General features: G+C 37.1%; 1 protein-coding gene across 5 annotated transcripts in view; it reads left to right on the top strand.

The window, feature by feature from the left end:
• The window catches only part of rap1gap2b (RAP1 GTPase activating protein 2b), a 54360-nt gene that overhangs the window by 14121 nt on the left and 24278 nt on the right, over nt 1–15961 (top strand). Inside the window, exon 1 of one of the 5 annotated variants that reach the window (XM_067375248.1) lies at nt 2590–2767. The exons of the other annotated variants lie outside the window; for them this stretch is intronic. Within the exon in view, the coding sequence (XP_067231349.1) occupies nt 2751–2767 (17 nt within the window). The 5' untranslated portion in view covers nt 2590–2750. Of the gene's footprint in view, nt 1–2589; nt 2768–15961 lie in introns of those variants that run through there. 5 annotated transcript variants of the gene reach the window in all.

The raw sequence follows: 15961 nt of genomic DNA, 5'->3' as shown, positions 1-15961 counted from the left end.
TACTTCTTAGTATAAAATTAGACCAATCTACATTTTTATGTAACTGTGACTTAAAAAAGTTATGAATAGTCTTTAAAAAATGTGATGACTAACTTTTAAGCAGTGTTGCCAAGTCTGCAGTTTTCCCACATAATTTTGGGCTATTTTAATACTGTCACTTTGTGACTTTGTTTTTCATGTCCGCGGGTTGAAGCGACCCCAAATAACATGGCATTTAGCTTCTGGAATGCAAATTTTACCAGGGAAACCCTACCAAAAATGCAGATTTTACCCCCCTGAGCACGATTTTTAACGGGGGAATCATGATTCCTGAATCACGATTGGGCTAGTTTTAGGCTAGTTTTGAGTAGCAATTGGGCAACCTGGTCTCATGATGAAAACGTACCCGTGGGCACATTTTCGCGAGTCGCGAAATACCTACCAGTGAGTACATATCGCTGCAGTTTCACTGCGGAATGTCCACTGAGCGGTGCTAAAAGCGTGTTCCTTTTTTTTTTTTTTTGCCGGAGCAGATAATAGGGTGAATGCGGTACGTTTTTATGACGTTGCTTTTTAGACGAATCGCCGCGGTTCTCGATTTAACATTTGCGCTCCGTTTCGTTTTATAATAATGTCCCACCGCCGCTATGCCTAAACCTACCCGATGGCATTAACAAAAGCAAACGTGACATAAGAAGCATCCGCGATCGTGTACCGTTTTTCAGCTCGTTTAGATCTCTCTTTTTTTTTTGCCCCAGTCAGTCGCCTTTCACAGGATTCGTACCCAGGCGGGGGGGGGGGGAGTCGACTCCTCGTCCTAAGTCGAACTCCGTATCGGCCGAACTAACGAGCAAGCTTGGTTGCGGTCAAAAAAAGCGAAACGCATAGAGCCAGAAAGTCTAAAGTGCGTTCATTTACAAATCGGGCACTCCGGTAAGAAGCATTTTGAAGTCCTGACATGATAATTGGCCGTATTTTGTTGAGAAAACCTGGCAACCCTACTTGTAAGACTAGTCTTATCGGTAGGGCTGGGCGGTATGACGATATATATTGTTACCACGATATTTTGCTATATTGTGTATATCGCGCTATGTAATAATATAGCACTATTTCAGATGAAATGAGAATATAAAGAGCGGGATGTGCCTGATTGTAAAGAGTTTTAAGCGCAGTATATCCTGAAAAGTAACTTGGCACTGTGTTCGTGCTAAATGGCACACTGCAAAAGAGCGCACAGAAAGCTGCCTCACAGAAAGCGATCGCAAATTTGGGACGTGCTCGATGTTAAAAGTGTTATTAAGCATAATAAGCAGTGAAAAGGAACTCAATGCGGTGTCACGCTGACTGACACAGCATGCGATCGTGAATTCAGTTCTCTTTCACGTCTCATTTCGCTTGAATGGTCAAATACAAATGCAATTTTGTCAAAATGCCCATCGCGTGGAGTATTCATTTAAACACAGTTTGCTATGTCTCAAGTGTAAGTAAACTGTTGGATGTAAACCGGATGTGTATCATTATAATAGATCCATGTGTTTGGTCTTAAAGCGACAGCAGCCTAATATCATTAATGTGATTCAAACAAAAGAGAAAATAACTTACTGCTCTTGACTGAATAACTTTTTCTTTTAGCTTTAATAAGAATAAATGTATATTAAATTTATACAGTGAAGACTATGCAATAATTTATTTTTTCATTTGATTATTAAATTTCTGTATTAATTCTAACTACATGTTAAATTAACCTATATAAAAACTTAATTTGTTTAATTCTTGTTTTTTTTTTATTGTATTTGTCCTATTGTTTATAATTTGCTTCTTTTTCACATTTTTAATAACAGAAATGAGATAAAATAACACAAAATAACTATACTGTGATATATATCGTTATCATGAAAAAAATTCTCATATCGTGAAATAAGAATTTGTTCATTTTGCCGACCCCTAATTAGCAGTTTATGCAACCTGTCCTAGGACATCATTTACAAGCTGTTCACTACATTTGCTCTGATTTAGAATTGAATTGTAACACGCATGGCAACATGTCACGCATGGTGTCAAGATCGTTTGAGTTGCTTTTATCACCTGAAGCACATCTTCAAGGGATCATCTATGTATTTTTGAACCTCTGTGTTGACGTGCCTGTCAGTCACATTATATTTATACAGACACATGCAAGTGTATTTGACACATGAAGTAAGTCTCAGAGCACTTGACGTGCATGTCAGATCTGATCTCTGATAGGAGGTTTTGGTGTCACGACAATGTGTATTATTGTGTCTTGATGTTAGTTTTGCTCAAAATTGATTGATGCGAGTGGTATTAAATATTAAAGTATGTTAAATATTCAACCTTTGACGCCATATGATTTATTCAGAAGCTCACGGTGGTTTGTGTAATGTATGTTACATCAGTCCATTTATTTCCTTCTTCCCTAAACCTGCTGACATATCTGTGTTTGTGTGTGTGTGTGTGTGTGTGGCGCATAATCAAAATGAGTGAACAAAGCAGACAGGAATACTAGGGTGTCTGGGAGGATTTCATCCCCCCCTCCCTCTCTCCCTACCTCCATCTCGCTCTTTCACTCTCCCTCTTTCTCTCTCTCTCTCTCTCTCTCTCTCATGATAAAGTGTAATGCTTTGTACTTGTGGAGCATCTAAACCCTAAGAGTGCGGTTGTGCAATCTGTAGCAAGTGTGTGCTTCTCGTTCTGGCCATTATTTCAACTGTTGGTAAGAACTGGAGACTCATTAACTTCACATTACCTTCAAAATGCCTCGGAGACTCTGGTGAGTTCAGCTCTCAATTTAGAATATTTGTGTTTGTGATATATCGTGATGCTTGTAGCAAAAATACGTAATTTCTATAGTGTTTCTTGTTACTTAGCAGCATTTTTGCTTAGCAGCAACAGTATTTATGGCACTAGATAAATATAATTCACAAAAGGAGAGTTATTTTTGTGTTGAAGGAGCAAACATCATGTTTTGCATAGAATCTGTGTGTAATGTGGTCCATTCAAACTGTGATTTTACAATACTGAAATGTCAGAGCAAAGCACTTTGGGTGATGTTTATATGATGTGGCTTCGCTTTGCACAAGAGGAGGTTGGGAAGTATTCAATGCATGTCATTTTCAAAGGATTATGGAAGTGTTACATAAGCTGACGGCATATCCTGACAGTTTCAGTAAGTGGCTCAGTGCTGCTGGGGTTTCTTTGGGTGTCATTCAGCTCAGTTTCCAATGATGAAAGTATAATCCGTTACTCACCGAAAAGCTTGTCACAAACTCTGGTTCTCCCTGCTCTGCAAATCCAAACAGTGAACAACTTCCTTACCCTAGCCATGAGGAAGAGATAATGCATGTTTTTTTTTGTTTTGTTTTTTTCTGGATTTTGAAGGTGTAGACTTAGCATGATTTAATAATCGTTTATTCTGATGGTGTGCATTTGAGAAGACAATTTTTGGTAAAGCATTTTTTTTTGTGTGCTATTTTAATATATTACTAATATAATAACATAATATAAAAAATGATAGGGAAAAAGAAAAAGGGAAATATTTTGGGGACATAAAGGAAACACAAATATCAATAAATGATAATATTTATTATTATTATTATATTATTTGTTTTCTTTTTCCAGTGTTATTTTTTTTTTTTTCTATGAAATATGTATGTATTATACATCTTAAAGGCAGGATAATTGTAGTGTCCTTTAAATAAGAGATTCATGAAATTTGTTGCCCTTTTTGATTGACAGCTCTAGTGATTCTTTCATCACTTTTTATATATAATTTAATCACAGTTTAAATAACAGACCATTCAGTCACTTGTTTGGTTTATGGACACATAGACAAAGAACATCTGACTGTACATGAAACATTACATATCAGATCAGGCATTAGAATTAACGTTGTTACTTACACGTTGTCGCATTACTGTCGAGTCCATATCGTAAAAGTCTGTTTGCGAAGCCTGCACCGAAATTGTGACTGATTTACCAAAGAATCCACAGTGAAATGTACCGAATACAAATAAATAAAGCTCAACTGAGACATTCACATTGTTCAAATAAATAACCATATTCCTAGCATTAGTATCCTTTGAAAGTTAATGTTATTTTCAGTCCTATATCTAACCTACAGAAACACTAACTGAGCCAATGGTGTGAGTTTGGGGGCAGGACAATATGTTTGTTGGAGCAATGACAGATGAAGGTAGTGTTCAGGAAACCTGTTTAAAACGTGTTTTTCAGTTCTGTTTTGTGACGCTAGTGGAGCAGAAATTACACTTCATGGTTACAACTTAAAAAAGTATTATGCATTAGCCTATACAATGTTATAAGGCAAGCACATTTTATTTAGTTTACCCCCTGGTGCTGCTCGTGTGGTGGTCTGCTACACTTCAAAAGATCAGTTTGATAATGTTTTTATTTAATATTTTGTATTTTTAGGGGATTTTATGGTATTAAATTATATTTATGGAATAGTTATGATCCATGTATTACCTCTCAATTGTCACGATCACCTGTGAGAGTGCCCTTCAGCCTCTAGAGGGCACTCCTTCCCGGACTCTCTGTTTCACCCATTTCATGAACTACATTTCCCATACATACTCCTCGGACTAATCACCATTCGTCATTGCACTCAGCTGTTTGTTATTTTGTCATTAGTGTCTGTGTATTTAATCTGAGTTGTTTCTGTCTGTTCTTGTGGTTCATTGTTGAATGTCACCCTGGAGTCTGTTCCCTGGTTTTCATGTTTCCCAGTTTTGGTTTGTAGTTTCTTGTTTCTTGTTTTATGTTTGGACTGATTCTGACCCCTGCCTGTACTCTGGATTACGCCTTATGGAATTGCCCTCAATAAACACCCTTTGCTGCACTTGGATCTTCCTTTTGCCTTTCTGTTCCGTGACATCAATCACTTTTTGAGCATAGACCTGTAAAATTAAATATCCAACTAAAACTGTCGTAAATCTTGAAGGTTGATATCTCAAAAAATGAGCTTTCAGTAAGATTTTGTTTGGACGCAATACCAAACATTTCCATTTGATGAAATTCACTTACATTCATTTCCAATGCAGACATTTTTGACTGTGAACAGTACAAGTTTGACTTTTTTCAGGACTATTTGACCTTTTCAAATCATATCCGTGATTTTTTTGTGTGTTCACATAGCACGCGCCAAAACCTTTGCCAAGTTTCGCACCATTCCAAGTAAAAAATTCTTTAAAAAAGTGACATTTTTCAGTCAAAAATGACCGAACAGCATCAGAGGGTTAAACTAATTTGTACTTTTTAAAGATATAACCAGGTAAATATCAGGATGTAATGTAAATGTATCGATTACAGGAACATCCAAGTGATCGTCAGGGGTATTTTAGCACTTAAATTGCATTATAAAATTAATTTCTTTGTATTGTAGTCTGTTCTCTACTTTAAATGCGTTCACTGAGCTTCTGGTATTCAATCAGAGTTCATCCTCACTTTTAGAGCGCTTGACACTTTATTTATCCTTTGACTGCTGGTCCTCAGTGGACAGAGCCTCTTCCACATCACTGCTCATTCCTCCTCTTCCTCTCTCTCCATCCCTCCATCATCCCCTACAGGAGCCGTGCTCATCTGATGAAAAATAAATGCGTAGCTGGAAGATTGAGATCCTTTCATAGGGAAAAACAGTTACACAACTTCAGTGCTTATAGTGTAGAGAAAAACTTAATTTTCTGGATATAAATTGTTTAGATTTGTTTCATATTTTGTTCTTTTAAGTAACCTTTAAAACTCATGCAGTACTAAGTGTGCCTGTATGTTTGCACGCATATTGTGTGTGTGATTGTGATCTAGTTAAGTTTCATTCCCTCCACACCTCAGTTTCACATGGCCCTATTATGACTGAAGCTCATTTCTGCTGGAGGCAGTTAGGCTAAAGACAGCAGCAATTCAAAATCACTATGTGAAAGAGGAACAGTGGTAATGACAGCTCCTGCTGTGAAAACTCATAGTCATGTTGCAAAACTGTTCTAAAAGAATAGCAATTAGACTTAGAAAAAAAACAACAACAGCATGACTGGTCAGGATATGTTTTGTTTTGTTTGACTTCTTAACTATAGCAAATAAAATCCCGAAATCAACCAGCTTCATCAGCTTAGACCAGTATGGAATTTCACAACTGGTTTACAGCAGGCTCCATATCCTTGTTTAAAGTATTAGTTCACTTTCAAATGAAAATTACCCCAAGCTTTACTCACCCTCAATCCATCCTAGGTGTAAACGACTTTCTTCTTTCTGATGAACACAATCTGAGTTATAATAAAAAATATCCTGACGCATCCAAGCTTTATAATGGCAGTGAACGGGTCCAACGGGTTGCTTCGCTTTAGAAGGACTTTATTAACCCCTCAGAGCTGTTTTGCATTCGTTTATGATGGATGGATGCACTTTCTTCAGCTTCATACTCGTTGGTCCTGTTCACTGCCATTATAAAGCTTGGATGCGTCAGGATATTTATTAATATAACTCCGATTGTGTTCATCAGAAAGAATAAAGTCATATACACCTAGGATGGCTTGAGGGTGAGTAAATCTGGGGTAATTTTCATTTTGGAGTGAACTAATCCTTTAAGTTACTAATCTGAATTTGACATGCAAACTAATGCTACTTTTAGCTTTCATTACTTTAGACTGTTTTGTTTTTAAGTTGAATTTGTGGAGACACAAGTAGAGGGACTGCACTTAACCAAAGACTTTGCACTCATATTACTTGAATGGGAGAAAGAGCATTTATTGGATAGTTTATGTTATTTAAATGTCAGTGTGTAAACATTTTTGAGATTCAGGAATTAGGATTTCCCCATTCAAGATAGTTGAACTTGGATGCCTGAAATAGCTGCCCTGAGGTGTTGCAAATTTGGCCTTCATGTGGACAGACTTTCCTCGAAAGGGAACTTAACTCTGTAGTACTCTTGATTTCATAGCATTTAAATGTGAACCCAGCGGATTGCAAAATATTAGCGGTTTCACATGCAGCACAGCCTGTGGCAGCCAATGTCCAACCACATTATTTGTCTGATCAGATCTAAACAAACATTAATGGATTTTCCCCCAGCACATGGAATATTTCAAACCTCTTATTTTTCCTAGTAATGTAAATACCAGTTGGTTACAATGTTGACAGAGTTTGTCTTTATAAACAATTTATGCAATATACTGTATTTAACAGCACCATCTTTTATCAAAATATAACCACTAGAGGGCCTTACATTCACATTATACTGTACTGTATGCAGAACCTGATTTCACCAAGTACAACATGTACCACATCTTTGTTGATCCTGGAACAACATTCCAATCAACCAATTATATTTTACAGTTTATGACAAGTTTAGGCTCACAACCAGGGTTAGGTGCCTCTACATCCGTGTTACTCATCTATTATTTTGCGCTAATTTTAGGGATCAGTTATGGGTAAGGTTAGGTTTAGGGGTAGGGATATGGTTAGGATTAAATTTTCAGACAGGAATGTTGTTCCAGGATCAACAAAATATGTTGACCCAGAAACGTGTCTAACTCGGCAAAATCGGGAAGTGTGTACTGTATCCTGAGTTCAATGCAATTGTATCAGAACAAACTTAAATATTTCATTAGGATAAGACCTTTAAAAATACAAATACTCTAAATTTGCTACATCTAAAAGGTTTTCTTGACTTATAATGTAAGTATATTCACAAACAGGTCTTTAGTATTTGAACGTGCGCAAACAGTGCCTTGCGTTGGCCTGAGCTTCTGAAGGCATTTCAACAGCTGTGTATGATTAGATTCAAACTCTTTGTGTGTCATCATAGTACCATTAAGTGGAGTGGCGTGTTAATCAGGACACGCATTGTGCACTTCCCGACAGAAGGATGTGCAGTGTAGCGTCCCAACCTCTCTGGTACAGACAGCTGATGTAAATTAACAGCATTTCAATTAGAAGCTATTGTGTTTGCTGCAGTACTGTGTTGGTGGATATAGTGCCGCATATCATTTTTCTTTCTTATTTTACCTCTTGATTTGCTTTCCTCTGTTTTTATGCTTTTTTATCCTTATCTCTCAATCTTTGTCCATTTATATTTTCTACTTCTCACAGTTGAGATGACTGCAACCACGTCAAGTTCACTTTCTTACCCTTAGAAAAGATGCAAACTCATTTTTGACAGAAGTCAACGGATGCATCTGATTTTGAAATGTTTCTTGCCTCCTGGGTACAGATCAAAGCAGGACAGTGTACATCAGAGCAGTGGGGGACAGACACGGTGCAACAGAGACGGAAAGAGCAGATAAAAAGACAGAGGTAAAGACCAGAGAAAAGGTCAGGAGAAGAGTGAGTGAACAGATGGAGGTGTGGTGAAACAGCACGTACCAAATGGGTTGTGCGTTTCAAAAAGCCTACATTATTAAAGATCCAATGAAGTGCCTTGAAATGCATAGCATTATTCATTGTGTTGACGTAATTTCCACTAAAACAGGGCGGGACATATCGAGCAGCTCCTCTCTTTTTTTAAAATAGCCAATAGCATTTCATTTATATCACAGCTTGGCCAGAGCTGTTAAACTTGGTAAAGCCGCAGTTTCCTCCTAAACTCTAACAGTTTTTCTCCTAATCTCTTCCATATCGCTTTCAAATACAGCATTCTGTGCAGAATTCAAATAAGTCCGATATGTTTTGTGGTCTGTGCCGACTCGTGCATATAATCCGCTCTGTGCTGTCGTATCTCTGGACCAGAGCAGACTGTGCGCTGATCACGTGTCACTAACATGAAACCAGACTTCATTCACCCCATATTTACACTGTCTGAATTGTTCCCTATCCCCTATATAGTGCACTATGTGCCATTCACCCTTTACCATGTAGAAAATACAACCCGAATTCCTGAAATGTTGGGACGTTTTTTAAATTTGATTAAAATAAAAAACTAAAAGACTTTCAATCACATGAGCCAATATTTTATTCACAATAGATTAGAACATAGATAACATAACAAATGTTTAAATTGAGAAATTTTACAATTTTATGCAAAAAAATAGCTCATTTCAAATTTGATGCCTGCTCAAAATATTTGGGACGGGGGCATGTTTACCGTGGTGTAGCATTTCCTCTTCTTTTTAAAACAGTGTGAAGACATCTGGGCATTGAGGTTATGAGTTTCTGGAGTTTTGGTGCTGGAATTTGGTCCCATTCTTGCCTGATATAGGTTTCCAGCTACTGAAGAGTTTGTGGTCGTCTTTCGTTTAATGTGCCAAATGTTCTCTATAGGTGAAAGATCTGGACTGCAGGCCAATTCAGCAGCCGGACTCTTTTACGATAAAGCCATGCTGTTGTAATAGCTGCAGTAGCCTATGTGGTTTTGCATTGTCCTGCTGAAATACACAAGGCCTTGCCTGAAATAGACATCATCTGGAGGGGAGCATTTGTTGAGGACACGGCGTTCGTGATTTCCAACAAGAATGTCAAATTTGGACTCGTCTGACCATAGAACACTTTTTCACTTGAAACACATGAAATTAAGCCTTGGCCCACAGGACACGACAGCGCTTCTGGACCATGTTCACATATGGCTTCCTTTTTGCATGATAGAGCTTTAGTTGGCATCTGCAGATGGCACAGCGGATAGGGGTTCTGGAAGTATTCCTGGGCCCATTTAGAAATGTCATTGACACAATCATGCCGATGAGTGATGCAGTGTCGTCTGAGAGCATCCAATAAAGGTCTTCAGCCTTGTCCCTTACGCACAGAGATTTCTCCAGTTTCTCTGAATCTTTTGATGATGTTATGCACTGTAGATGATAGGATTTGCAAAGCCTTCGCAATTTGACATTGAGGAACATTGTTTTTAAAGTATTCCACAATCTTTTTACACACTTTTTCATACAAAAACAAATTTGGGTCAAATATGGACAAACCCAACCGTTGGGTTAAAAAATGCATTTAAAAATTTAACCCAATGGTTGGGTTTGTCCATTTTTGACCCAAACTTGGGTTGAAACAACCCAGCATTTTTTAGAGTGTAGCTCTGCCCATCTTTACTTCTAAGGACTCGCTAAGACATCCCTTTTATAGCTAATCATGTTACAGACCTGACATCAATTAACTTAATTAGTTGCTAAATGTTCTCCCAGCTGAATCTTTTCAAAATGTCTTGCTTTTTCAGCCATTTGTTGCCCCCGTGCCAACTTTTCTGAGACCTGTAGCAGGCATCAAATTTGAAATTAGCTCATTTAGTGGATAAAAGTGTAAAATTTCTCCGTTCAAACATTTGTTATGTTATCTATGTTCTGTTGTGAATAAAATATTGCCTCAATTGATTTTAAAGTCTTTTAGTTTTCATTTTATTCAAAAAAGTCCCAACATTTCCGGAATTCGGATTGTAAATGTGTGAACAAGTGACCGATAGCTGCTCAAGCCATCCTAGGTGTATATGACTTTCTTCTTTCTGATGAACACAGTCATATTAATAAATATCCTGATGCATCCAAGCTTTATAATGGCAGTGAACAGAACTAACGAGTATGAAGCTCAAGAAGTGCATCCATCCAAAGCAAAATGTACTCCACACAGCACCGGGGGGTTAATAAAGTCCTTCTGAAGTGAAGCGATGAAACATTTGGTGTGGCCCTTAATATCATCAAAATAATTATATTTCTTATGATGTCCATTTTTAATGGTCATGAAGGGACAAAGGGATGTATTAAGCATCATGTGATGTGATATATGAAATATCAAACTTCATCTGGTCTCTGGGAACACAAGCTGCCTGTTGCTATCAAGCTGATAAATTGAATGTGTTTTGGTCCACAGTGTCATAATAGAGGGCACGTGCTCAGAAAACACTTCAAAAGCAACACAGAGAGAGACTTCTAGATCAGCCTTATACCTTTAGCCTTTGTGCTTGTGCTAGAGCAGTATGTTCTAGGGATTTAATGAAAAGAAGCAATGAAAAGGAGGGGGCTGTGCATGAACTACACTGAGAAGCCAGTGCCAGACAGTGTGGCATCCCTGCTGAGAAGAGAAGGGCAGACAGAAACCTGTAGACCTCAGATATTTACCCACTGAAATCTCAGCTGCTGTTGTCACGTTTTAGGATAAAGTGCTCTTGTACTCTGTCTGTGTGAGGAGTTTGTGTAGATAATCCGATAAGAGAGATGTGTGATGCAGAATTAATGAAGAAATATCTTTTAATTTACACCAGGAATGAATGAAAACTAAGGTTGTTTATGCAACAACGATGTGCTAAAAAACAGAAACGTTTTTCCTTTGCGTTTTTCACGTACAGACGACAGCATGGTCAAAACTATCCCTGTTCACACTGACCCGCCAAAACGATTAAAGTCCCCCTTTGGCTAAAATCAAGTTTTCAGTGTTGTTTATATGTCTATATGGTGTTTTTAATATGCTTAATGTGCCGACTGGCTTTAGCACATCACTAACAATTACCTCTCTGAAGCAAGGGAGTCTCGAGAAGCCAGGTTATCCCGAGTATATTTTTCTGTTGATATGAAAAATCGAGTAGCAATATTGCAGCAACATAGCGGGTATACGATGTATATTACGATGTTATGATGAACTTTCTCCACTGACATCTAAGTTGTTCACAGTGCTAAGGATAATGATTTTCAGAAGGCAGCTGTCTGATTAACAGATGGCAAACGGGAACATGGTTTGTGTAACATAAGCAACACATTATCAGCTGTTTGATAACATAGTCAAGCAAAAGGCTAATCATATTAATTAAAGGGATAGTTCACCCAAAAAATAAAATTTGATGTTTATCTGCTCACCCCCAGGGCATCCAAGATGTAGGTGACTTTGTTTCTTCAGTAGAACACAAATGATGATTTTTAACTTTAACCGTTGCCGTCTGTCAGTCAAATAAGTGAATGATAACACAATTTATAAGAGTCAAAAAAACATGCACAGACAAATCCAAATGAAACCCTGTGGCTCGTGACTACACATTGATGTCCTAAGACACGAAACAATTGGTTTGTGCGAGAAAACGAACATTATTTATATCATTTATATATCATGACAGCGTATATGTCTAGCACTCATTGAAGTATAAGCGCGAGACATCACTGCTGTTGTCAGAGCACGATCAGACCTCACTAAGTGAGTTCTGAACGCAGACATAGTGGTGTTTTAGAGGTAAAAAATTATATAAATACTGTTCGTTTTCTCACACAAACCAATCGTTTCATGTCTTAGGACATCAATGTGTCGTCACAAGCCGTAGGGTTTGATTTGGATTTGTCTATGCATGTTTTTTGACTCTTATAAATTGTTGTAACCATTCACTCGCATTATTTGACTGACAGACGGCAGCGGTTGGAGTTAAAAATCATCATTTGTGTTCTACTGAAGAAACAAAGTCACCTACATCTTGGATGCCCTGGGGGTAAGCAAATAAACATCAAATTTTCATTTTTGGGTGAACTATCCCTTTAAATTTATGTGTCAGATGATGTAAAAAATGATACCAAGTTGACCGAGTGGATCTCTGAGCACGCTCGAGTGAGTGTAGGTGGGGCTAATAAGCATATTCATAGATCCGCAGATACTAAATGAAGCAATGGTGTAGAGTTGCATTCAAGCTATTTTAAGGCATGAAGAAATGTTTTTCACAGGAAAAAAAACATTTAAATATGTCATTTTGGTGATCAAAGAGGAGTTTTTTAGTCAATAAAATTATTGACTACCGGGGGGCTTTAAAAACGCTGTATTATTCATGTCAGGCCAGTAGTTGCCGATGTCACTTTTTAAAGAAAAGCTAAGCACCTACAGCAGTGGTCTCAAACTCAATTCCTGGAGGGCTACAGTACTAAAAAGTTTTGCTCAAACCCTAATCAAACACACCTGATCCAGCTAATCAAGGTCTTCAGGATTACTAGAAAACTGTGCAGAGCTGTGGCCCTCCAGGAATTGAGTTTGAGACCACTGGCCTATAGACTGAACACAAAATACACATGCACATGATGTCACCATTTTCACAAATTCGCAATTTTGTAATTTACAGTACATGAAGATGATAATGGTATCATTTTCAAAATGTTTGCCTTTTAAGGCCCCCAAAATGCCATTGTCATGTAAATGAATGGGCAAAACACATACAAAGTTTTCCGTTTTTAGTTGAAAATGGTGTCATTTAAATGGCCCCTCAACATGACCGTGACAGTCTGCAGGGTCTAATCTGTATTTGCATGTGTGTATCAGACATGAAGGCAGCAGGGGGCCAGTTCTCCCAACACGTGTGCGCCCGGCAGATCAGTGGCCTTGAATACTAAGCATGCAGCTCTGGTTGTGTATCTTCCTGTGAATTAGCTGTCAGTTATCATGGAACATCTTATGTATTTTCAATTGTGGTAACAACTACAAAAATATTACAAAATAATTCACTTTTAAAGTCCCCCTGTAGTCAATATTTTTAAAACTCTTCTTTGATCACCAAAGTGATGTATTTAAACATTGCAAAAAAATTGCCTTAAAATAGCCCAAATGTAACTCTACACCCTTGCTATGAATATGCTAATTAGCCCCGCCTCCACTCACTCAAGTGAGCTCAGAGATCCACTCGGTCAACTTACTTGCACAATGGTATCGCTTTTTACAAAGTCAGACACATGGCAGTAATATGATTAACCTTTTGCTTGACTACATTATCAAACAGCTGTTAATAATGTGTTGCTAATGTTACAAACCTTGTTCCCATTCGCAAGTCAGACAGCTGCCTTCTGAAAATCAGTATCATTAGTGGAGAAAGGTATATTCATCATAACATCGTAATATACATCATACACCTGCTATATTGTTAAATCTACCCAATTTTTCATATCAACAGAAAAATATACTGGGATATATTCTCTTGATACTCCCCTGCTTCAGAGCGATCTAGTTAATGATATTTTCTAAAACCCACTGGCATGATTGGTTACAAGCTAGTTTGTGATGCCACAAACACCTGCGATTTCAAACCAAGGGTTTGAGACTCTCTTTTTTTCACTACAGTTTTGAAGAGAAAATACTCAGCAATGGTGTTAACTTATGAATTTGCACATGGTTTCTCTTAAAGCATATTCAAAACACCACATAGACATATAAACAACATTCAAAATTTGATTTTCACCACAGGGGGTCTTTATTTGTAAACCTTTGAAATATGTAGGTTAATCTTTATCTGATGCATTTGTGAATGTGCATAATTTCTAATCTGTATCTGGCACTTTGTGCAAATGTGGTATACCTTGATATTCAATAAATTTTATTAAAATATTTTGTTATTCGATGCCCAAAAGCATGATTTAAAAGCATATTTAGCTGTGTCCATCATTTTGCTCACAACCCTATTAGTGCATGATAAATATTCCTTGAAATTAAAAATAACTCAGTCACCATCATTATCATCTATTCAAAAGGGGAACATTTAGGAATAATTTTGTAAAGTAATGTAAACATGGACTATATAACAAATTACAGTGAATTATAAGCAGCCATTCTTGTTTTATAAGGAAAATTTACAAAAGAAAACACTGTATAATGCTGCCTGTTGTTAGTGTTTTTAGGTCATTGTTTTATGAGTGACAAAGTCACTTTGTTTGTTGGAAATCTTGTGAGGAATGACCTTTTTTAGTGCATTTTAAATGTAAAATTAACTATGCCAAGCTGAAAGTTGGTTAAAGGAATAGTTCACTTTTAAATAAACTTTTCCTGATAATTTACTCACCCCCATGTCATCCAAGATGTCCATGTCTTTCTTTCTTCAGTGGAAAAGAAATTAAAGTTTTTGATGAAAACATTCCAGGATTTTTCTCCTTATAGTGGACTTGAATGGGCACCAAACGATTGAAGGTCAAAATTAGTTTCACTGCAGCTTCAAATTGTTCTACATGATCCCAGATGAGTGAAACCATCGCTCATTTTCTAAAAAAAATTGAAAATTATATAAGTTTTAACCTTAAATGCTCATCTGGAATTAGCTCTCTTCTTCTTCTTCTTCTTCTTCTTCTTCTTCTTCTTCTCTATTAGAATTCCAGCAGTGTAGACGCTGCTAAGCATATTACTGCCCTCCTCAGGTCAAAGTTTTAACTAATTTTAAATGCAATATGCTAGTTCAATAGTATATAACAATTAGTTCAAACTTTGACCTGTGGAGGGCAGTAATACACTTAGCAGTGTCTACACTGCCGGAATTCAAATAGAAGAGAAGAAGAAGAGAGCTAGTTCAAGATGAGCATTTAAGGTTAAAACTTATATAATTTTCAATTTTTTTCAGAAAATGAGCGATAGTTTCACTAGATAAGACCCTTATTTCTCATCTGGGATCATGTAGAACAATTTGAAGCTGCAGTAAAACTAATTTTGACCTTCAATCGTTTGGTGCCCATTGAAGTCCACTATAAGGAGAAAAATCCTGGAATGTTTTCATCAAAAACTTTAATTTCTTTTCGACTGAAGAAAGAAAGACATGGACATCTTGGATGACATGGGGGTGAGTAAATTATCAGGAAAAGTTTATTTAAAAGTGGACTAATCCTTTAAGAGAACTGTGCAGAGTTTTGAAAAGTGACCAAAGTATTGAGAAATGTGTCCTAGTTATTGTAATAAATAAATAACTGTAAGAACATGCAAAACCAATCCACTTTCTAGAGTCCAAAAAAAAAAAAAAACAGTTTGCCCAATCTAAACTCAAACAGCATTCACTGAAATGTATTTATTGCTAGAAAATAACAAGCAAAAACACAAATCAATGTTTTAAACTGCATTTAAACATTAGGGGTGCAAAATGGCAAACCTTAAAAAAGCTCATAGGAACATTTAGTGGTTGACGATCAACATTTTTAAGGTTAAGTGTCTTTTTTAACCTGACCATTTGTTGACAAAGAAGAAAAAGCATAGCTGCTTAATGTATACAGCAGGGTTCCTCAAATCCTTTTCTTGGAGGATCACTGCCCTGCAGATTTTA

Source organism: Chanodichthys erythropterus, chromosome 22 (assembly GCF_024489055.1).
Source record: "Chanodichthys erythropterus isolate Z2021 chromosome 22, ASM2448905v1, whole genome shotgun sequence".
Classification (NCBI taxonomy): domain Eukaryota; kingdom Metazoa; phylum Chordata; class Actinopteri; order Cypriniformes; family Xenocyprididae; genus Chanodichthys; species Chanodichthys erythropterus.
The sequence above is the reverse complement of the archived record's forward strand: the minus strand, read 5'-3'. Positions and strand labels throughout refer to the sequence as shown.